The sequence below is a fragment of the Bolinopsis microptera genome, chromosome 1 (genome assembly GCF_026151205.1).
Source record: "Bolinopsis microptera isolate Bmic1 chromosome 1, MBARI_Bmic_1.0, whole genome shotgun sequence".
Lineage (NCBI taxonomy): Eukaryota > Metazoa > Ctenophora > Tentaculata > Lobata > Bolinopsidae > Bolinopsis > Bolinopsis microptera.
The window spans coordinates 9,285,851-9,309,583 of NC_087072.1; the positions used below are offsets into that span (position 1 = coordinate 9,285,851).

A 23,733-nucleotide genomic window follows, 5' to 3' on the forward strand; every position below is an offset into this window, starting at 1 on the left:
GGCCCCTATGATGCAATGGAGTAGATGTGTATATATATGATTGTTGATATTTCATATATAATATTGGCAGCAGTGGACAATTTCTTTTACCTGTGTATTGTGCTCTGCCAAGTGCATCACTCGATTTAATTGAATGCATATATTATATTGTTTGAAAATCTTTCCATTTCTTTTATGAAAGATGCATCACAAATGTCTTTTTCGTTAAAAAAACTGCAATATTTAAACTGATAACAATCTGTCCTATCAATACAAATTTGTACAGTATGGTTAATTTACTCACATTTTATCCAAATTTCTAACTCTACATTATAATAGACGTGACCATATCCACTATTGTTTCCTTCTTAATCTATCCTCACTTTTCCATGTCGGTAATTTTTATAAAAGTAGTTTCGTGATTTTAGGTTCAAAATTGCGAAGCTATGCAGTAGTTGCATGATCATGGTCGAATTATACATGTTAATAAAGTAATTAAAATAAAGATCATCATGTTTAAGTTTAATCCTAGCAAATGCAAAATAATGCATGTTCCATTTAATGAAAATCCCCTTCAAGAATATGTATTTAGTGGTGTTACACTTGAATGTATTGAAGCAGAGAAAGATCTTGGAGTTTTAACTTCTTCAGATTTGAAATGGTCGAAACATATTAAAAGTTGTTTTAGTAAAGCAAACAGTATGATTGCATGGGTTACAAGGAATCTCATTATAAGACAAATTAACGTTATGAGAAATGTTTATAAAACTATAATAAGACCCCACTTGGAGTATTGTGCTCAGTTGTGGTCTCCACCTGCCTGCCATGGGAATTGGGCTACTATCATTGAACTGGAAAATGTCCAGAGAAGGTTCACACGCCTTATTGATGATATTGGAACACTTCCTTACAGTGAAAGGTTGGATGCCTTACAGATTACAACACTCGCAGAGAGACGGGTTAGAGGAGATTTGATTGAAGCCTACAAAATTGTAAATGGATTGGTTGAGTATGGAAAAGATATTTTCAATTTAAGTAGATCGGGAGATAAAATTGTTAGCACTAAATCTAACAATATTGATAGAAATATTAAAACCTTGTCTAATCATTTTTTATCAGAGCGTGTTATCAGCTTTTGGAATAAATTACCATCTTTTGTTAGAAATTCAGTGTCTGTTATTGATTTTAAAATTAATCTAGAAGAATTTAAAAAGACTAATAATTCAGTAGACACAGGCAACTTTTGGGAAGTGTCAAATATAGTTTTAGCAAAAATAGAGGGTGTAAATTATATCGAAAAGAAGAAGCAACAAGTTTAAGTCCAATATTCATATAAAAATCCGTGTGTTGCCAAGAAAAAGGGAATAAATATGACAATTATGTTAGTTATAGAATTTGTTTGTTTTTTAATGACGAAGGCTGTGAAATGTTCACAGTTCTGATAATGAGGAAATCAGAAAGAATGTTTAAAACTAGTGATGATGTTTATAAATCAAGAGGCTTGCATATAATGAACATATTGACATGGGTGCAGAGTTGAGTCTGTACGGAACCTAGTAGTTTCAGTTCCTTGTTTAACTTGCCGTACAGCAAGGACATCCACTACTTTAGCCCGGCGAGGCACATAGCTCACTCTACAACTCTGTGTCAAATGTTTCATATATACTAGCCAAGTTCAGTAAAACAAAATTTTTTAGTAAAACAAAATTTTTATTTACCACAAAACAATCAATACATATTTAATATTATTATACATTTACAAATAAATCTAAATTTAAATTCAGCTATATACACAGTACACAGCCCGCCGCGCAGACAGCCACACATTGCTGAGAGATTCTCAGATATATCCTTGTGTTTGAGAAGCGCTCGTTAGGACTGCTTCCTTTCCCTTCAGTATCCCACAGTCTCTCGAGTTTCGTAACTGCCAGAGAGCTCTCTTAAACAATTACTAGACCCGGTGATTATAAATCAAGAGGCTTGCATATAATGAACATATTGACATGGGTGCAAAGTTGAGTCTGTACGGAACCTAGTAGTTTCAGTTCCTTGTTTAACTTGCCGTACAGCAAGGACATCCACTACTTTAGCCCGGCGAGGCACATAGCTCACTCTACAACTCTGTGTCAAATGTTTCATATATATACTAGCCAAGTTCACAAGATATATCCTTGTGTTTGAGAAGCGCTCGTTAGAACTGCTTCCTTTCCCTTCAGTATCCCATGTCATTATTCCTAATCTAATCTAATCATAAATGCTCACAATTGACGTTTTTAAGGGGTCGTTCACAATAATTACATGATCATTTTTTTGCAATTTTTACCCCTCCCCCTCCGTAATAAATTTTAAAAATAGTATTTGTTTCTTAACTTTTACACTAGGTTCATCATTTGGAAAGCCCCCTTAGTGATTAAATTACAAAATATGTGAACGACCCCTAATGAAATAAAATGAAGAATATAGATATAAATATCATCACCAATTCCAAATACAGCCATCCAAACTCCTAGATTAGGATTATCAGTGCTGTGAAGTGTGAACATTTCACAGCTTTTGTCATTAAAACAAACATATTTTGTTACATCTCGCTTCATGTACACGCTGAATTATCATGTCCCGATATAACCTAAATCTTCAAAAATGTATAAGCTAGATTTGGCAATTTACTTGAAAAGTGTCGACTTGCATTGACCAGCATTTAACGGAATTCGTTTGAGATTATTTTGGGCACCTTGACAAAAGCTATTCATATTATTATGCTTTTGTCACCATCATGCTTTCTATACAGAAATAAGCCAACGTTTCTGAGTTTGTTGTTCACTACGATTTGTAGTGCATATACTGACATATAAATTATTACAAAAGATTTGATCCTGATTCATGAAGTTTTAAAGAATTTATTGTAATGCATGCATGAGTGTGCTTTTTGTGGAGATATAAAATGTACCTTTTTCAAATCCTTTGATAAATAATAATGATATCTAGTGTATATATTTCTTTAGTGTAAATCAAAACCATAAATTGCTGCAAATTTAGCCTAAATTATCCTTCCTATGACCTAACATTGTAGCATATTTTGCATTTCAATCATCAACTATAGCTGGATGAAAGAAGAGGGGAACTTATTCTGTGCGTTCTAATTATATTAATTTGAACTGTATGACAGTTTAATTACAATCTTAGTCAAGAAAATGTCTCCTAAACATTCCATCTTAACAGGAAGATATGAAACAAAGGAGAAAGAAGAAGCGTACTCATGTTGTAGAAGATGAAGAAGGACCACACACATTTGTTGTAAATAAAGGCAAGATTGGTAAATCTGGTCTAAGTTTAATGCTTGATGTCAGAAAATGTCTGGAGCCTCTTACAGCCAGAAACTTGAAAGCACGAAAATACAACAAAATTAAAGATTACATTCATGTTTCCTCACAGTTTGGTGTTTCACATCTTCTTCTAATGTCCAAGTCAATGCTTGGCTACATGAATCTACGTGTTTGCAAGGTTTGTGAAAAGAAAGAATCTTTTGTAATCCTATTTACAGGTTACTAATTTTGTAGCATAATCATACGATGGTTTTTTAGGAAAGGTAACAAGAGTTAAGAAGTTTCTTATCTGTTTATGTGTCTGTTTATTCTGAAAGCTTGTTATTGTGGTTTTATCATTGAAAGTATTTTGATTTAATGAAACTTACTTTTCAGGTACCAAGAGGTCCAACTCTTTCATTTAGAATATCTTCTTTCCTGCTGTTGAAAGATTTAGTTTCTTCACTAAAGCGTGTGAAAACTCACCAGCAAAGTCATGAATCTGCTCCTTTGTTAATCATGAATGGGTTTGATGAGTCCCTTCCTCACCACAAGTTAATAACTACTACCTTTCAAAACATGCTTCCAGCTGTCAATGTCAAAACTGTAAAGTTGAACTCTATCAAAAGATGCTTGCTTCTCAATTATACCGCTGACACTGACACTATTGAATTGCGCCATTACAATATTGCTGCTACTCCTGTTGGTGTCAACAAAGCTGTCAAAAAGTTACTGAAGAAAGTTCCTGACCTAAGCAGATATTCAGACATTTCAGAGTTTCTCACAAATGGTTATTTTAGCGAAAGTGATGGAGAAGACGGGCCAGAAAATCAGGTTGAACTTCCTCAAAATCTTTCTGGTAAAGGTAATATGAAGTCCAATAGAAGTGCAGTGCGGCTCACTGAACTAGGTCCAAGACTAACTTTAAAGCTAGTTAAGATCCAAGAGGGTGTGGGAGAAGGTGAGGTTTTGTACCATTCTCACGTTAAGAAAACCGCTGAAGAAAAGAAGAAACTTCGTGTAAAAATAGAGAAACAGAAGGTTCTAAAAGAAAAACGTAAGAAAGAGCAGGCAAAGAATGTTGAGAGGAAGAAAAAAGAGAGGGAACAAGAAACTTCTAAAAAGCGGAAGCGTGAGCGTGCTGTACGTCCAGAAAAAGATGAATACTCTGATGATGATGACGTGCAGTACTACAAAGATGAGATTGGTGAAATGCCAGATGCTGAACTTTTACTCAGGACTAAAAGGACAAAACGATCTGAAAACTTCAGTAAAGATAACCCCAAGAAGAAAGTGAAATTTGCAGAACCTGAACCTAGCACATCAAAAACTAAAATGGAGCATAGCAAGTCAACTAATGTCAAAGGAATCGCTTTTCGCAGGAAGAAGAAGAGTGCTTGATTTAGTTGGGATACCGGGATTATTAATTTATTTACTCTAGTACCAGTTTTTAATGTTAAGATTCCTACTGACCAGTTTTATTATGATCTTACTAACTTTCTTTTAATTTATAAATCTCTGCTTTCTGAACAGTTTTTGATATTGCTTTTTATTCGTGTGCTAAACTCGTGAACTAATTATGATAAAAAATTCAGTGTAATTATTATTTGTTCTGGAACATGATCAATCATTTCTACATGAAATCGTTTAACTTTAAATTTAAACTTCAACTACATCACTGACCCCTAACCAATTTAGTTTTGCAATCATAAGGTCTACCGGAAACCAGCTGCCAGTGCCATGTTTTGGCAACAACTGAATCTTGAGGACTCGTTGCTCAATGAGCTTGTGACGAAGGAAGACACTACTCTTGACAGGGTACTGGAAGAGAGTGACATCATCCAGGAATGCAAAACAAAGAATGAAAAATTATTAGAGTTCTTGTGCAGGATGGAAAACATGCACCAGCTCATCGATTACATAATTTCAGAACCACAGGATGAAAGTGATGAGAAAACTAAATTTTATAAATCTTATATCAGCTGTGAACTGTTATCAAGCGACACAACCCTTATCACTGATACTCTCGCTAACGATTCTACTTTAATATCACAACTCTGGAGCTTTGTGAGAACTCATGAAGAAATAAATCCTCTTCTTGCTTCATTTTTCAGCAGAGTTGTTCAAATCCTATTGAATCGAAGGCCAAATTTAATCCTGGAATTCTTGAAAGACCACCCATCTCTGATAGATGACTTAATTTTCCACATCGATACATCCGCAATCATGGACTTGATCTATAGAATTGTCATATGTTTTGAAAATTCCATCACTCGGTTTAAAGTGTGCCATTGGTTGAGGGACATGAGATTAGTTGAAAAGTTGGTATCGTCCTTATCAGAGGAGGCGTCCAGTGACACCCTGTGTAATACTTGTCATTTGTTGAGTGACGTCATCAAGGTGTGCAGGGATCCTCAGGAGAGTTTCAAAGGAGCCAAAGATGCTCTCCTTATCGAGCTCGAGGAGGAAACTACGATACAAAATATTATCACTACCATCACTTCCAGCAAAAACAAGTTTCTTATTAATCATGGAGTTGGTGTTTTACAGACCTATCTAACTAAGGTGATTTACATCGACACTTTTTTGGATGGCATGTTTTTCAATCCATGGACATCAAAATTGTGTATTTTATTCGACCTCACTGTTATTCTGATTTATTATGTAACTTACCATTTAAAGTATATAATTATCCTTTATTTCAGCCAACCCCAACATCAATGGTGCCTAACATGACTGTTGAAATAGATAAACCTTCTATTGTCTCTTTAGAGTCTTTTAATAAATCTATATCTGCAAATCTAGAAGCTTTACAGGTATATATTATTTCCTTGATTCCCTGCCTGTTCTCCATTTTAAACGTGATGTTCGTGCTTAGCCTCCCCATTATATTCAATCAAATGTGGATTGTGTTATGAATTTTGTAAGTAACTTAGTTAGTAATCTAGTTAGTTACCTAGTTTTAAATAACTTCAACATTATACAGGGGTTACTGGTCCAGCCTAAAGGAACGGCTTTTAGATCGGATCGGCTCCAAATCGTAAAGTTGATAGTCCTGCTGGTGCAGTGCTATTCTGTAGATATAAACAGCGAGCTAGTCAGACTGAGGACACTGGAACACCTGTGGAAGTTGTTCCTACAGCACCCTTTCAACAACTTCCTCCACACTCAGGTACCTAGTACACTTCTTCTCTACTTTTAATCTCCTTATATTAGCTACTACTGACATACATTTTCTTGTTAGTTCTTGTGATATACATTTTGCAGCAGCACTTATTTTTTAGAATGTGTGCAAGTGCCCAGTCCCCAGCCCCTATTATATAGGAATTTACTGTTAATCTGGGGATGGCAAATGTAAAGTTTTCCCGGTAAATGAAGGGAATGGCTATGCTAAATGCTATGACTGTACAATGTACAATGTACGTCGGTATATAGACTCTCTTTATTGTAGGCTGCTTAACTTCATTTAAAACAGTAAACACTGTCAAAGGTCAGACGTATCGAGCAGACAACTGAGTCGTAGACAATTTACTTGTGCGGTCAAGAACCTTGTGTTGAAAAAGGGCCCTGGTTCGAACAAATTATCAACTATTAGATCATTTTCAGTATTTATTAAAATTTTCCCATCGTTTGGCTTTGTTACAAAAATTGCAACAATTGACACATTCCATTCATATTTTAGAATACACGCGAGTTCAAAGTATACAGGAATTAATTAACCTGATGCCCTCCCCACAGGTAGTGTCGATGATACACCACATTCTGAACACTAAGATAGCGAATAATGACGACGCTATTCTCCTAAACTTTATGATCAGTGACATGAAGATCCTCTCTAAGATAGAAGATGCTTGGTCGGAACAAACAATACGGGAAGACCACAGCAACCCGTGTAAAAAGCGAGTGAGGAGAGCTGGGTATCTCGGTCACGTGTACAGAATAGCTTATGATGTTCAGGAGATCATTACAGGCAAGGAGAACAAGAAGTATTTCCAGGAGTGGTTGGACTGTCATGAAGATCCTCAGTTTTGGCAAACTTTCTTCGATGAAACCCTCAAGGTAACTTCTTTTCAACTGATCGTGAGATTATCCGCAATCTGCAAAATATTTCTAGAATTTCTTCACTGAGTCTGTACTTAAGAAATTCGAGAGTGTAACAAATAATAATTTAGGAGCAGAGGAAAAAGAACGAATCAGATCTTGGACCAGATCCACGGAGGTACCTGCACAACATTGATAGTGACGATGATTCTGATGATAAGATTGGGATTGGTCTGAAGAATCTTGTAAATAATCCTCTATTCACGGTGAGTCATTCAGTTATTTAGGTTTTGAGTTATTGATTTATTAAGTTACTGACTGAGGAGTCGGAAATCAAGTCTGTGGTTACACTAAGCCATCTGATTTTTAGATGCTTTGTAAGTATGAATGATTAGTTATATGATATTGACCGAATGTTCTCACAATCTCAAGGACCTTGTAACTTTCAGTGGAAGACAGATGACGATGACGATGCAGACTTCTCGTTTGAACCCACAGGAAACGATTTCTCACAAGTAATGGACTTCAAACCAGTAGTGGTGCCAGAATGGAAAGAGAGGAATATAGAGTTCTGGGATAAAAACATTGGGATATCAGATACAGATGGGGCTACAAGTATGCAGGTGCGTGGGAAGTTTGTAAACATGTTAACAAAAATGTGTTCTAAAACATTTCAATGTATATACCTACTATGAGTACTAATCACCTGTTCAATGCCCATGTTATATCTTACATTGACCGCTTTATTTATAATATTGTAGTCATGAGCACTAGATGGCCCCCCTTCTCCTCTTTTGGCACCATACTACAAGATATAATACCACCACATTCCACCAGACACAAGAAGGTAGCTCCTCCAGCTCAGAAGACGAGGATATAAAGGACGTGCACGATCCCTGGGCATCAACCACCCCTCAGGGTGCCACCATACCTGTTAAACAGGTACGTTATGTTCTCGATCTAGAATTTTCGCAGCTGCTGGAGAATGATTTTCTTTCTAATGTTGAAATGATTTAGTTTACATCTTACGTGTATGTCTATGTTCTTGATATTGAGGCTCACATGTTTTTCTCGCTAAATTTTAGCTTTATAAGATCCGAGAGAGAATGTTTTATCTCTGAAAAGGTCGGTTTCAGGTGACCATGCGATTCTAGCAGAGATGAAACACCTGCCTCCAGGGTGCGTTTGCATGGCATTCTTGTGATTTGCTATTTTATCTTACCGGAATGTCATGGACCAGTGGATTGCAGTCGCATCACACTTAAAAAATATTGCTCTTTAAAATACTTCTATCTTCAAGATACCAAGCAATCGGTCTTTTCTTTGTCTGAACCTAGCCAGCATAACAATAATATATAGCAACACTGCAACAGACTAGTTTTAAAAGAGCCAAAGTTTTGGATAATAACAAGCACATAAAGTAGTATAATAGGCCGAACTAACTGATTTTTTGTGTTGCTTGCGCTGCTGCTTTACTCGACTTGACTTGTTTGTGTCCATCATCATTACACACGATTAAATCTTCTTCTAAGGGTATGTAGCCTCTTTTAATTTTGGTGTGGAATGTAATCGACTTTGTTATCATGGGTATCATTCTTAACAATCCTCAACATCGCTTGCCAAGAAAAATAAATATCTATCGTTCTTCACATATATTTCATAGTTCATGTACGTATATATATAGATTTCGGTAGAAAAATAAATGTTGCCTTCACTGAAGTGAGCATTTACTGAATATTGTAGCTCTTCTTGTAGTCAACACAGTTTTATTAAGATTATGAAGAAAACATTTTGCGCTTCTGGTTTGGGTCTTTTAACTTGATTCTGTGTCATGTTCAGACATTATCAATAATGCATAAAGTAGTGTTGAGCTAGAACATACACTAAACGACTACATCCCCAGGAGTTCTCTAAAATGGACACTGACGTAAGCTGGGCGAACTTCAACAACTTTGAGTCTAGTGGGCAGGTGCCGGAGAAGTGGGACAGTACGCCGCCCGATGGACAAGTCCTCCACTCCAACCCACCTACCCCGGACGAGAAACACAGCGCCAGCAAGTACGCGGCAGAGGGGGAGTGTTACATGGTTGAGGAGATAAAATCTAACGGAATGGTATGTGATGAGAATGTGGCGGGGGAGAATGCCGCTGAGAAGATGGTGACAGAGCAGTGGCCCCCTGCCAGCCAGGAGATTGCGTCGTGAGGGAGTGACGCGCACACGTGGTGCGCAGCGGAGATATTATCTGCTGTGGTACCTTGATATAACGCTGTGAGATATCGTGTGGGTGTTACATTGTAGTTTTTAGTTTGTCCGATCAATTTAAGACGATTAATTATTTGGTTGATTAATTAATTAGTTATAAATTGATTAATTAATTAATCAAGTTAAGATGATTGATTGATGTGTTATTTCGGCCGGTTGCTTGAGACTATACTTTCAGCGGTATAAATATTTGTTCGCTTACATTAGATAATAACGATTTGATTAGATGATAACGAATTGATTTTGTCGACTCGTAGTTGTAATTTTAATTATTCTTATATAGAATTAGACTCGTACTTTAATTATATAATGATCTAAGTAATCAGGTCACGGCCATTTTAGTGCCAATCATTGAAATATTTTGTGACCCGTTATAAGTACCAATGGATATTTGCAGGTATTGAAAATTATCACTTACACTTACCTTAGGCTATGCTATGGTAGTTCTTGATATAACTTTCTTAAGTCAGATCTGTAAATATATTTTTAAAATGGTAGTCCTCCAGTTAAATTTTGTTCACAATCAAGTCTTGCGCTCGTTTTCTTTTTAGAAAACATATTATATACTTTCAACAAAGAATGAATAATCAGGTTTTTACAGAAATTGGGACACTTATTTTATGTAAAATCGAAAGACGATCACTCGAAACCATGTGCTAACTTCATACGTATATAAAGGTTAAATAATTACATAATTATTAATAGCATAATTGCATAATTACCAGCAGACGAATCAGAGAGATGTTTAAGTGTCTTCACATGTGTAAGTCTTGTTTTGATAATTCTATTACTAATTATTGTCACCAGTATACCCTCATATGATAATAATTTTATGTTATTTAGACATGTCTAAAGTCCTTTAAAACTACAATTTAACGGCTTATTTGTCTGTACGACACAAATTCATTTTTTGAAAATCTTTTACAAGGGCTTTAAGTTTAATATTAAAATTTACTCATTCAAAACGGGGAAAGCCCCCACAAGGGACATGTTTTATACATTCAACATTGATAATTTACGAGATTGTCTCTGTGCGAGTTTTGTATCATTTGTCAAATTATTACAATTTAAATTTGCTCAGTTTTCCATTAATTTCTCGTCTTCTTCGGACTATGTTAACGTCGTTAACGAAATAGTTGAACATCAAATTAACCTGGGTTTGAGTAACACTAATGCACGTCATTCCAGTACGAATCTTTAGTAATTTCTAGTAATTGATCACGAGGTTGAATTTAACCTGGCAGGAAACCATTAGTAATAGTATTCAGCAAATGACTGGTTACCGTCCGCGCCCTAGGAACCAAAAGGTTGATGAAGGAGTAATTAATCAGTGAAAAGGCAGGTACAGTACATATGCAGAATAATTATCGATATTTACAGAATCAATTGAACGGATCCTCAAAAGAAAAAAAAAAACTAGTCGTTATAAATAGAGTAAAGACTTGTTCCGACTTGCAAGGCGCTGTGTTTACAAAGGGTGCGATTAAGAACTATTTAATCGGAGCCTGGCGGATCTAAGTAGGAATATATAAAACCGATAGAATGACCGTTAATCAAATTGTGGCTATTTGATGAGGCAGTATAGAGCCTCTGACTCAAAGAGGCCTCCTTGTTTACAAACATTTTTGTCTTGAGCGAGGTTGTGGTGGAATTAGATTGCAGTTCATTGTCCTTGTTTGTGTTTTAGTACTTTCTGAGATCATGAGCTAATAAATAATGTAAATTTAATGGATTGTGTTTTTTATTCACTAGTTGCACTTACCGCGAAGTTTTTATATATAATTTCCAAAGTGGGCTGTGTTAGAATTAATCGTTTTATCCTGGTTCACACCTCTATTAAGTAAGTAGTAGATTACCTATAGCAATCTGCGCAGTATATTTGTAACGAAATGAGATTAGTTGAGCCCGGTAATTTCTGAGCCCTAGTTACGTCACGCGGTCGTCACGTGACTTCACACCAACACGTGACATTTAACTCACTATAACTCACTCCACCCTCTTATCATTTCTTTGTCTTGTAAAATGGCTGACGTTTCTTGTAGGCTGATGAAGGTGAAAGTGCGATGCCCGGGTAAAGTGATATTGTTTGGCGAGCACGCCAGTGTGTACGGTTACCCCTCTCTGGTCACCACTGTCTCAGCTTATACCCAGGTTAGTTTTTAAAGTAACTTGTTTGTTATCAGCTTTTATCTGATGGTGCAGTTTCGCTGCAAATTCACGTTTTTAATGCCGTCACGTCACTGTACACAGTACACACTCTACTATAAATCTGTCGAGCGCCTAAAGCACAGTTATTTATCCTCCTTGGCTACAATACAGTTACCACTTACCATTAAACAGCTCAAGGATTACCTGTCCTGAAATGGGGCTTTAATCTGTCATAATTCCGGTTCCCTTGTCTTGTAACGTTATTTCTGCAGGTAGAAATAGAACAGCTGATAGAACCTGTAATCAGATATGAAGCCCCAGCATTCGATTTCAAGTTGGAGTGTAAGGTGACACTGTTTGATGATGTGACCCCTATCAGAGATGAAGTGTCTGAGAAACAGGCCTGTCAGCAGATCAGACACATTCTCTCACAAAAACAGGTACGGAGACCAGGGGCGGTGTGGGGGATCAGAAACATACCATCATAGAAACAGATAAGACTTGAAGGGTACAAGGGGCCAAGGGTCGGAGGTGAGGGGGTTGCAATAAAAATGACAAAACTGATCTGTAAAAATGTTAAGAAGTCCTACCTCCTTCCCATAGTTATAATTTTTCCCATATTCTAGTGTTTCGTTAATTTGAAATTACAATAAGTTTATTAAGTTAGACCAAATTTTATCTTATCGATAACATTGTTATCCTAAAATTTTGCAAGACCTGGCAATTTGAAATATATCGAATCAATAATGTAATTTGATCGAAGTTTTCATGGTGTGTACTGTGAAGACGTACAAAATATTTCTCCGTTTATTTGCTCAAATATTTCATTGTGAAATTTCGAAAACCGAAAGTTTTACTTTGACACTGCACTTATGACAACATTATCACGTGATTAACTTATACAAGAAAGTTCCAACTAAGTTTATAAGATAATAAACTGTAATACCAACTAATCGCATGATCTAATATTCCTGTTGATATCTCCTTCGTCATCCCAGTTTTTACAGAGCGTCACAGAAGAAAGTTGGTTTCTCCTCCTTTATTTCTACCACAAGATTGTACCTCACACTGACCGATCCCGATTCGGAATTAAAGTAACCGCTACAACCGACCTCTGGCCCGGCGCAGGTTAACTTAATTACATTATATATTGTTATCTCCAGTGCTCTTATCTATTTGGTGTCTAAAAATACATGCGGTCAGTTTAATAAACCGGCTCTGAAATCTGCATTTAATTTGGAACTTTGTAATCTGTCGCGGTGGGGTAGCAATTCTATTGTAACTTTATGTTAGGCTCATTACTGCCAGAAATATTTAGATACGTCTGTAACTTGACGTGTATCTACTTACATTCACATTTGGGACTTGTCATGTTCATGAGTTCCCTGTAGTCAAACAAACGATTATTGATTATCTAAGCGGTTGAAAAAGACTTAAATAATACTGGAGATGAGCGGACGACTACCATAACTATTCTCATGCCTTCTTCCTCCCCTGATGACTAACTAGGAACTAACCACACATCTGTGAGATCCCGGATACGTAGTAACTGGTCACTAGTTAGTGATCACCTGGTAATTTGGTTACTAGTAACCTGCAACTGATCCTCTGCTAACAACTTGTGCTTGTCAGTCGCTAGATGGCCCGAGTCCAGGCATAATGAGCTACAACTATTTATTATGACAGATAGATATTTCAGATGTGATCTAAAGCTTTCTCATTCTACTTAAGCCTTGCCCAGTGACCAGCACTCCGACCCGAAATCATTGGCACACCCAAAACACACCCGTGACAAGTCATTTTTCGACCCAAACATACTTTCGGTAACAATCACAATCACTAATATCTGCCTCGACCCCACCCGGTCCTAACTCCGGCCTTAACTCCGGCCATAACTCCGGCCATAACTCCGGCCATAACTCCGGCCATAACTCCGGCCATTACTCCGGCCCTAACTCCGGCCATAACTCCGGCCATAACTCCGGCCATAACTCCGGAACAGCTCATGAACAGCATTTTTTCAGGTATGGGTTCCTCAGCCTCCTACTGCTGCAGTCTCGCCCTAGGATTGTTAACACTTTGTAATGGAGACATTTCTTCTGCGAACATTAACAGAATCTCTTACCAGGGCGAAAAGGTAACTAAAATCACACATCGCACCACAAAATTGAGTTAAACATGACTTTAAAAGTTATTTTAACTCAAATTAATACTATTTTAATCTACTTGAATTACACTTAAATAATTTTGTAGCTCTATTAAAAGATGTAAAGTATACTGTTGTCCAGTAGTACCACAACTCTTGAGCAGATATTGTGTTATACTACACTGTGCGAGTAAGACAAGGTTCCTCTCACCTTGTTCAGGAGATGGACATTTAGCCAAACATGGTTTAATGGTAGCAAGACCCGCCCTGCCGTCATTTTAATATAGAGCGTTTTAAAAATATTTAACAACGCCTTTAAGATAGCGCTGGTAAACTGGATCAAGTATAATTTTACAATATCTAATGCTCCTATAAATTCTTTAATTAATTGTTTGTCCCGTTATTCTTTTTCCTTCCTCTTTTCCTTGTCATCCCCTTTAGTTTTAAGATTCTTGCTATAAATGGCTACAGCTAACACTATTAATGCTAAGTACCAAACAACAAGTGGGAGGTGGATCGTTGGTACCATTAAATCGATTTAACACCGCAATTCCAGTCGCAAGCCTGGGACCACTACTAGCATAGTCACAACATCTACAAAGCTGCCATATAGCCTGACTGACAATTTTCTCGACTGACTGACAATGTTTCTTCTTTTTCCCCATTTAGAATACAAAGATTAGTACATTTTAGCTTATGATTAATATTATATTTTTACCTATAGTTTACTTAGATTGATAAATGAACAATAAATGGTATTAGGGAGTAGCGTAAGTTTGATGTCATGGGCGTGGTCGGTTCCACTACAAGATTGTAGTGGATTATTTTCAAGGGTCAGTGCACATTGCGTAACCGGTTAAATATATGACTATCCAGTAAATCATGCTCTGTCAGTCATGCTCTGTCACACTCGGCAAAATAGCTCTCATGAGATTTATGCTCTTAAACTGATTTCAATGTCAAATAATGAGCCCGGCCAAACTCCAAAGTTAAGTCAGCATCTGGTTACTTTAACTAGATGATAATATGGTCTAATTTAGCCGATGGTAAGGATTTTATTCGTGGCCTTATTTCAGAATATTTAAATGTTTAAAAAAGTCTATAATCTTGGCATTTCAACACTAAGTCTCGCTTGAATGACTTAAATGTACATCTTTGTTGGGTATATTTTAATGTCAAAGCGTGTAATAAATGTTAGAATTTATTTATTTATTATATTATTTATTATTATTATATTTAATATTAGTGAGTCTACTAGTATAGAATCTGAAACATAATATATTAATGAAATATACGATTATAAACAACTCTTTAATTTCATATGCAGCACTCCGTTTCTTAATTTTACTATTAAACCCTCTCTAGTTTATGTTATATATTGAGACATGGCATCACGATATTATAGTGATGAGCTAGTTTATAGTTCTTATCTGTTATTCTGCACTTATTTACAAATTTCCGATTATTTATTTTTTTGATTAGGCCACAATTTAAAGAATAATTTTGTCACTGACCGTACCTGTATACTGTATAGTGTACATTCTGATCTCAAAACATTCAATAAAAAACTCTTATACATACATTATTTTGAGACTGTCTTTTGAAGTTTTGAGACAGCTAACACAATAACACTGTAACAGTCTAACAACTTGTGAAATGTAGAAAAGGTATCTTCTAAAGTTTGCAGCTAATGGCCACTTAAAACTTACATTCAGATAACAATAGCGACATATAACAGTGTCTTAGTGTCTATCATCTCTAGTAGTGTAACAGAAGTCAGTGTTAGGGTCCCACTGCACTGTCACGTGTGCTGAATACCAGACTAATGTCCCTCTAAGCCTCTAACATAGCCAGTAACATTTGTCTCTATTAATAACCAGCTTATTTTATAGCTAGGTAAAATTAACAGTGTTATTTTTTTTAGGTATTTCACGGCACCCCCTCCGGAGTAGACAACACCGCCTGCACCTTTGGAGGATGTATGATGTACAACAAAACCCGGCAGAAGGACTTCTGTCCAGTTCCCGCCAAAACCACCCCTCGTCTCTTGGTTATAAACTCTAAACAAGTCCACAACACAGCCGCTATAGTCGGCCAAGTTCGACTACAGCACCACAAGCTCACTAACACTTTCCAGCGCATCGGTGAGATAGCACTGGAGGGGGAGGAGCGCCTGCGGGCAGGCAGGGATATCAGCGCCCTGATTACAGAGAACCATAACCTGCTGAACAGTCTGCCTGCAGTCTCTAACCAGCACACTGACAGAATAGTACAGATCTGTCGGGACTATGGGGTGTCTGCTAAGATTACAGGAGCTGGAGGGGGCGGGGTTGTTATTGGCATCATCAACCAGCACACTCACAACTTGGGGGATCTGATCAAAAGTCTGAAAATTGCGGGGTATGAAGTGCTGAAGGACCTGGAGACTGGTGTTGCGGGAGTGCACGTGGTTGAGGAGGACACATATCTGCACTGTTCTGAGTGGACAGAGTGTTCCTCTTAAGTAAGGGTGCATTTAGGTTATATCGTCCTACTCTGGACAAGTGCTGGAATACCAGTAACAACACTCATAGGCATTTTAGCTCACTTTTATATAGGCAAAATATTATATTATATGGTTACATTTGACCAAAACCCATAATCATGGGTAGAGTGAACCGCTGCCAGTGTCTCTCTTTTCCAAACAAAAGAAAATGATATTAATTTGAGGAACCGTCCGCAAATGCAAATTGATACCGAGAATGAAATCGGTCGCTCGCTTTTCCCATTCAATAAGCTTTATTACAATACGTAAGCCGTGAATGAATGGGAAAAGCGAGCGACCGATTTCATTCTCGGTATCAATTTGCATTTGCGGACGGTTCCTCAAATTAATATCATTTTCTTTTGTTTGGAAAAGAGAGACACTGGCAGCGGTTCACTCTACCCATGATTATGGGTTTTGGTCAAATATCATCTCTTTTTGATTATAATGTCAGGATAATTTACACAGTCGAAACTTAATAAGGAGGTAATTTCAACGATTTCGAAATTTTACCTTTGAAAACGTTTCCTTGTGTTTAGGTAGGCATATCTGTCAATAACAGACTGAATATAGCACTTTTTACTCATTCAAGTTGGCATTAAATTCATATATAATGCCATTTTAATATCGTGGGAAAGCAGAATATATTCGAAATCACGAATGAGCAAAATTCTCACCTTTCGCACGTGCAAACTTTGAGCGGACGTTGCGTGCGCATAAAATATTGAATCACCATAAATTTTTGCATAGTGTTATTTAATATATAGTTTGATAAGCATGAAAAGTTTCAGAAGATTTCAAAAAGAACTTGGATCACAACGGGACTCCAAAGTTGGTAAAAATCGTGAAAATAACAATTTTTAGTGATTTTAGCTATTTTAAATGAATTTGGGCGTGTCCCCACGTGTGCAACTTTTCGATTTTCAACTTTAAAACTAGCCTATAACACAATTTAGACCTTTAGGAAGCAAAATTGAGCTCCACAACCCAAGGGATGGCCCAACACCAGAGAATACTAATTCACAACTTTTGTGTTTTTATAAAATTATTCTTCAAAAAAGCACAAACTTCAATAGCGAATATCTTTATGAAGGAGCAAGGTAGGAAAACTTTCCGGTAGATTTTCAGAATGCTTGAACAATTATCTAAGATGAAAATGTCCTCAGATTTTGAATAAAATTACTCCTTAATGCTTTAAAATCGATTTGAAAAGTTGTTATTTTGTCAAAAATCAAGTTTTAAAAACACTTTAATTGATGACGTCATCAAGTGATGATGATGACGATAAATTATTTTTCGATATAATGTAAACTAAAGTATAAACAATTATCTTTAAAACCTGTGGTTCGAAATGACTGTATCTTATATACTTTTGAATCTACGGACACTTAAATGTAGGCTACAATTTACTGCAAAAGCGTCTATACATATATACATATATATATACATATATAGCTTCACGACAATCTGTTGTAAAACAGGGGTTCCAGAAAACCCACTTCCCGATACTCCTGCAACATGAAATTTTTTTTACAGTCGATTTGGACAAGGTCTAGACGCTCTGCAAAGTTTCAGATCTCTAACTCAATTTTAACATGGTTTTTAAGGCACCTGAATATGGCGATTTTGGGTTTTTTACCTAATTTCGTATAACATGCTGGCGCGTATTTTGCGCAAATTTCTTAAAAACCTCCACATAACTATTTCTTATTCCTGTCATCATTAACATTGAATTAGAATGTTTTGAACTTAAATATACCTGCTGAACTACTTTCGATGAGTCTTAATGCCTGGAAAACAATAAAGGGGATATAATAGTATAGGGGGTACATAGTGTTGTGAATATAAGGGCAACGGTTATGCTTGCCAGCATTGTGATACTTAGACCATAATACTTCAATAATAATTTAATATGTGGTTTTGCTTGCGGTACATGTTCTAGATTATTCCTTACACGGATTCGACCTATAATTGAGATCATTTCCGTCCTTGGGCGAAAGTTAGGTTTGTTGCAGAAGGAGTGTTTTATCTGGATTCGTGTTCAATAATTAAAATGCAGCAGGTGAAATTTACCGCAAGCAAAATTGAAGTGTATTTGATTGGAATATTAAAGCGATCTCTAGTTTTATAATATTTGTTCAGTTTATTAATGTATAATCATAATATAAGTTTGAGAATATTTGGACGGGTTTTTGAGTGAGGGAATTTTCGTCTTTTAAACGGCAAACATAATCTATATAATAACCTATAATATGATCTATATAATATATTAATATACTTATGAAGTTATAATTCTAGGCAATGACTTGAATATATTTGATTTGTAATTTGTACATTTTTGATGTATATTGAATGTAGAGTATGTCGATTGGAATGGTTTATAATTGAAACAGTATTTATAAATTTGTATTACTTTTTGTTACATTCATTCCTAATAATCTTTTATAAGATAATTAGGAATGACATTTGTCGCTTGACCCCCTGAAACTTTTAGACATTTCTGGAATTTCGCAAAATATTTCAACCTGTCCTGTGTTTTCACTTCTAGCTTTTAATCTTGTCATTCAGGATTTTTATTTTGCTTTTCAGCCTCTTGCTTTTAGTTATTTTAATGTTTTGATCTAGTGTTTCTAATTCTTACTAATCTCAGCCAGCGAATTTTTTCGTTGTAAAATTTCTTGTCGTAAAATGAGATTACCTTTTGTACATGTTTGAATAATTATACAGTTTAAATATTGTTTCAAGCTTATGTATGTGTATCACTGCGAATCCATTAATGTAAATTCAAAACCACCAACTTAGAACATTGCGGTTTATTCACAATCAAATGTCGAGATTGTATGTTTTTCAGAATCTCAAAGAACAAACGTGTCAACTCAGGACTTATTCTTGGATTTTCTACGCTTTGCTTCATGAACAAGTCCAATAAAAATGTACTTCCTACCCGACCTAACGATGTGCAATAAACATCACCTTTACAATACGTGTACTCAACACGGGCATTGACCACATACAGTAAGTTGTAGTACCATATATTACACAACATTACCATTGTAAGAGATAGGTGTTAAGTAGCGCCTTACAGTACAATACTTTGGGAGAGGGGGGGTCTCATGCCACATATTTTTTGGCGTAAGACCCCCCTCCCCCGGACCCTCACCTACAATGATGACAGCTACATTTTTGTGCTGTGCCAATAGAATATTACTTGTGCAATTTGATCCCATTGTACGGGTAGAAGTAAATGTTCTAGAATCTGCCTTAACAGGTGGCAGTTTCAGTAATTATCGTCTCACTCTCCCATTCAGCCCTCTAGCTCTGACGTCACCCTCGATTAAATCCCACCCTGTACATAATCCTAGATAGGAGGCAATATTTCTGTAGAATTATTTATGTGGTAAGTGTGAGATTTATACAGAATATTCCAGAACATATGTATGAGAGCGTGTGATTTGTACTAAATATAAGCTGATTATTCTAGAACTTATAAAATTGGATTATAATTCGGACTTAAAGTTGATGGACCGATTCCACCTAGGTTGAAGGGAGCACATGACACTGTCTGTTTGATGGTGACGCTAAAAACCGGCCTATGGTTGCTCTGGTTGGTGGTCTTCTCCCTCCTTCTCTACCTCCGAGGATTTCTCCTCACTAAGATAGAAATAGAAAAGTTCAGCACGTGTCATGATTATGCGCGGGAGGACTGCTGGAGTAAACCGCGGTACAAGCGAGCCGTTCTGGTGCTGATAGACGCGCTGCGCCATGACTTCACGCTCTACAACTCATCTGTTGAGAACCCGGAACCTTGGCAGAACAAGATGCCGGTTTTTTCAGAGCTGCGCAAGCAATTCCCTGAACGCACCAGACATTTGGAGTTTATCGCCGACCCACCCTCAGCAACATTTCTACGTCTCAAAGGACTCACCACTGGGGGATTACCCACGTTTGTAGATATGGGTAGTAACTTCGGAGCGAACGAGATCACGGAGGACAGCTGGGTCAAACAGCTCTCACTGCACAAAAAGAAGCTGGTCCTCCTCGGAGATGACACCTGGATGAGCATCTACAGCAAATACTTCTACCGTTCATTCCCGTACCCCTCATTCGACGTGTGGGATCTACATACAGTAGATAACGGAGTGTGGTCACACCTCCTACCCCAGATGAGAACAGAAGACTGGGACGTGATCGTGGCTCACTTTCTGGGGGTGGACCACGCCGGGCACCGCTACCACGTCAACCACCCTGAACTGTCCAGCAAGTTAGAGCAGGTAAACCAGTGGGTGGGCGAGATAGTGAGGGAGGTGGAGGAGGACACGGTGTTGTTTGTGTTTGGTGATCACGGTATGACAACTAGTGGTGATCATGGTGGGGAGACGGCTGATGAGGTCACCTCCACCTTGTTCGTGTACTCAGGCTCCAAACTGGGTGCTGTGAGCCAGGAGGAATCTGCTCTGTTTGATCCTGAGCGAGTATTTCAGACTGATCTGGTCCCCACTCTGACTTTATTGTTAGGTGTTCCTATACCTTACTCCTCGTTAGGGTCAGTTATTCCCTTCCTATTCTTGGACGACAACTCTGAACAGAGTAGAACTGATCTTCAGCTGGCTCTACAGACCAATATGAACCAGGTCTTCAGGTACATCGAGGCTTACTCAATGATATCCAGCGAGTTCAGTCCATCTGAAATATCCCAAATAAAAACTAAAATCGAAGATCTGAACAAACAAATCACAGAAACATCTGGCCAGTACTCATTTACTGTTGTTAAAGAATTGAAGCAAGTTATTCGCCGAATCCGTGACTTGTGCTCCAAACAATGGGCCCAGTTCAACCTGCCGGTCATGGCACTTTCTATATCCCTCATGATACTGCTATCTGTAAGTCTCATAGCTACTTCCTCCTTATCAGTTACCTGGTGGCTCTCACTTCCGGGTGTACCCCTGCTTATTATCAGTTACGACAGTTTGTCCCTATGGACTGGGGCTACTCATTTTGTCACTGTTTCTCTGACATTTGTCACTATCGTTGCAACTTTCTATGCTCCTGTTAGGTTAAAATTATCTTCGTTTATGTGTAAAGCGGGTGATTTGATTAAATCATTCAAGGAACGCGGGGTATCTTATTTATTAAAAAACAGTCTTCAGATTTATTTCCTAGATGTTGCTGGAATTGTTATCATATTTTTCATGAGCGTTGGCTTCATGACAAACAGTTACATCCTAGTTGAGGACTATGTGACTGTACACTTCTTTGGAACACTTCTCATAATTAACTACCTGTTAAAGAAAGGAACTAAACCCTCATCAAAACTAATACTAATATCAGTATTAGCGGGAACAGCTTCCCGGCTATCAACCACATTCTTTGGATGCCGTGAGGAGCAGTTCTGGTGCGGTAAAACCTGGTGGCTGAGTACCGAGGTGCCCTCTCACGTACGGAGTTATAAGTATGTGGGGAGTGTGGCAGTGTTCCTGGGTACCATGTACGGACTGTATAGATACCAGAAGGAGCAGGGGTCTCTGATGAGAGGAGGGCTGAAGTTTGTACACTGTACAATCCACCCAGTACAGTGTGTACTGGTAGTAGTCTACTGGGCTCTCTCTGCCTCCACCACCAAGGTGCTGACAGAGGTGCAGATGTGCTGGTTACCGCGCGCCGTCTACTTGTTAGCCGTCCTGGCAGTGGGTGTTGTGGTGTACGCACCGTGCACTGTGCGTGTACTGGACACGGGCAGCACACCCCGGATGTACGGTGCAACGTCCTGCTATTCTGCTCCTTCTCTTGCAGTTTACACCACACTGCTACCTGTGTGCGCACTGCTGCTGCAGTACAGTGCTGCGCCAGCACTAGCGCTTCTTACTGCGCAGTTAATGTGCACCTCCCGGCTAGCTGAAGGGAGTAGTGTCGTATTCAAAGTCATGATATGTCACGTGATAGCTGTGCAGTATTTCTACGCTACTGGACACCAAGCAGCTGTTCAGCAGTTTGATTGGAACGCAGCGTTTGTTGGGTTCACCTCTCACCCATACCACGCGCTACCAATATCTATGATAGCGCTGCGAACTCTCATGAGTTTTGTCTTGGTGAGCTTGTTCCTGCCCACTATAGTGCTGCAATCTCCCGCCCCAACAGGGCCTGCTCAGGAGGTAGACTTGGGTGATCCTCAGAATACAGCTCAACTTCAGTTTTACATCAACAGAGAACTTCTCAGTACCACACTCCTTTCTCTCCTCCACTCCTCTACAGCACTTACTCTCTTCAAGTGCACACTGGCATGCGCTGCCTGCTTCATCCATCGCAGACATCTTATGATTTGGAACATTTTCACGCCGCGCATGATTATTGAGATGTGCTTTGCGGCCTGTTCCAGTGTGGTTGTGCTCTGTGATTTGGTCTTGTTGGAAAGGACAGATAAGATATTGAGGGGAGAGTTAGCTAAAATTAGTAAGGCAATTTAGTTTTGTATCAAGTTTATAATCTCTGCTGTTTAAATTTATTTGAGAGTTTGATCTTTAGATTGATGATCATGTAGGACGTGAATTGAAGCGTAAAGGAAGTGTGCTTTGAAATAATAATTAATATCATGTACTTCTGCATTGTTCAGCGATTGATAATTATCAATATTATTTAGTTAATTACTCCTTCAGAGGGGTTTGGAACGAAACTTTTAATCGGATTGTTGTTATCTACTTAAATTAAGTCGGGGTTGTTGCTTTACATTAGCTAATAGAAAATCAAATATTTAATTTATTTTTACGAGTTTCTATTTTCTTTCATGTTGCATGGTACGATGTTACATAGTTTTGCTTTTGAATATACTTAGTTATTAGTTTTAGAATTAGGAGTGTTATTATAATTTTCTTTAGAATTGAAGAAAATATTATTTTTTGTTTACATTGAGTTTACGTCCCAGCTTGTTATACATTTAATATCTATTCCATAATTCATTATCGTTTATGGTATTAAGCAGTCTATGGTAGTCAACATTCTGTTAAATTTAAATGTAGAAAAATCTATAGTTTATGCATCCATCCACATTCCATAAGCAAAGCGATATTCTTACAACTCTAATTGAAATCATGTCAGAAAATGGCCCGAAATTAAGTTCATTCGCCGTCCACTTGCTTGAAATACAAACAGTCAGTGTATCCATAATGCAATTTATTTTCCACCACAAATCGGTCGATATCTATCAACACACTGCACTGCACTAATTAATGAAGAAACAAAGGCTCTGCAGTGAGCTGCACTAATGTGCTGGCTTCTCTCCAATAAATGTAGATTATCTGTCGTCGTAGTGGAGAATACATATTATATATCAACAGAG

General features: G+C 37.5%; 4 protein-coding genes across 5 annotated transcripts; all 4 read left to right on the forward strand.

Annotated features, from left to right (window-relative positions):
- Positions 1–3,189: 3,189 nt before the first annotated feature.
- Positions 3,190–4,821, forward strand: LOC134820280 (suppressor of SWI4 1 homolog). Its single transcript, XM_063830520.1, has 2 exons — positions 3,190–3,480; positions 3,678–4,821. Exons 1-2 carry the CDS (start codon positions 3,205–3,207, stop codon positions 4,680–4,682), a joined length of 1,281 nt encoding a protein of 426 aa, XP_063686590.1. The 5' UTR covers positions 3,190–3,204; the 3' UTR covers positions 4,683–4,821.
- Positions 4,822–4,972: 151 nt separating this feature from the next.
- LOC134812092 (serine/threonine-protein phosphatase 6 regulatory subunit 3-like) lies at positions 4,973–10,677 on the forward strand. Of its 2 annotated transcripts, XM_063819280.1 has the most exons (9): positions 4,973–5,846; positions 5,987–6,097; positions 6,268–6,453; positions 7,020–7,340; positions 7,454–7,588; positions 7,772–7,945; positions 8,160–8,264; positions 8,459–8,501; positions 9,226–10,677. In XM_063819280.1, exons 1-8 carry the CDS (start codon positions 5,022–5,024, stop codon positions 8,474–8,476), a joined length of 1,875 nt encoding a protein of 624 aa, XP_063675350.1. In that variant the 5' UTR covers positions 4,973–5,021; the 3' UTR covers positions 8,477–8,501; positions 9,226–10,677. The 2 variants fall into 2 exon arrangements, with proteins under 2 accessions (XP_063675350.1, XP_063675340.1); XM_063819270.1 differs by lacking the exon at positions 8,459–8,501.
- A 919-nt stretch (positions 10,678–11,596) lies between these two features.
- On the forward strand, positions 11,597–16,497 carry LOC134812117 (mevalonate kinase-like). The gene is made up of 5 exons (XM_063819313.1): positions 11,597–11,736; positions 12,006–12,173; positions 12,741–12,861; positions 13,758–13,870; positions 15,804–16,497. The coding sequence occupies exons 1-5, from the start codon at positions 11,608–11,610 to the stop codon at positions 16,380–16,382; spliced, it is 1,110 nt and encodes a 369-aa protein (XP_063675383.1). The 5' UTR covers positions 11,597–11,607; the 3' UTR covers positions 16,383–16,497.
- A 2,878-nt stretch (positions 16,498–19,375) lies between these two features.
- On the forward strand, positions 19,376–23,570 carry LOC134812091 (GPI ethanolamine phosphate transferase 3-like). Its single transcript, XM_063819255.1, has 2 exons — positions 19,376–19,418; positions 19,942–23,570. Exon 2 carries the CDS (start codon positions 19,973–19,975, stop codon positions 22,862–22,864), a length of 2,892 nt encoding a protein of 963 aa, XP_063675325.1. The 5' UTR covers positions 19,376–19,418; positions 19,942–19,972; the 3' UTR covers positions 22,865–23,570.
- The last annotated feature ends 163 nt before the right edge of the window (positions 23,571–23,733 follow it).

Bases quoted from the DNA above. Each gene is read 5' to 3' on its own strand.
- LOC134812117 (XM_063819313.1), top strand. From the start codon at position 11,608: ATGGCTGACGTTTCTTGTAGGCTGATGAAGGTGAAAGTGCGATGCCCG. The intron at 12,862-13,757 runs GTTAACTTAATT...GCATTTTTTCAG, and splicing joins CGACCTCTGGCCCGGCGCAG to GTATGGGTTCCTCAGCCTCC. The intron at 13,871-15,803 runs GTAACTAAAATC...TATTTTTTTTAG, and splicing joins TCTCTTACCAGGGCGAAAAG to GTATTTCACGGCACCCCCTC.
- LOC134812092 (XM_063819270.1), top strand. From the start codon at position 5,022: ATGTTTTGGCAACAACTGAATCTTGAGGACTCGTTGCTCAATGAGCTT. The intron at 5,847-5,986 runs GTGATTTACATC...CCTTTATTTCAG, and splicing joins TACAGACCTATCTAACTAAG to CCAACCCCAACATCAATGGT. The intron at 7,589-7,771 runs GTGAGTCATTCA...TGTAACTTTCAG, and splicing joins TAAATAATCCTCTATTCACG to TGGAAGACAGATGACGATGA.
- LOC134812091 (XM_063819255.1), top strand. From the start codon at position 19,973: ATGGTGACGCTAAAAACCGGCCTATGGTTGCTCTGGTTGGTGGTCTTC.
- LOC134820280 (XM_063830520.1), top strand. From the start codon at position 3,205: ATGAAACAAAGGAGAAAGAAGAAGCGTACTCATGTTGTAGAAGATGAA. The intron at 3,481-3,677 runs GTTTGTGAAAAG...CTTACTTTTCAG, and splicing joins TGAATCTACGTGTTTGCAAG to GTACCAAGAGGTCCAACTCT.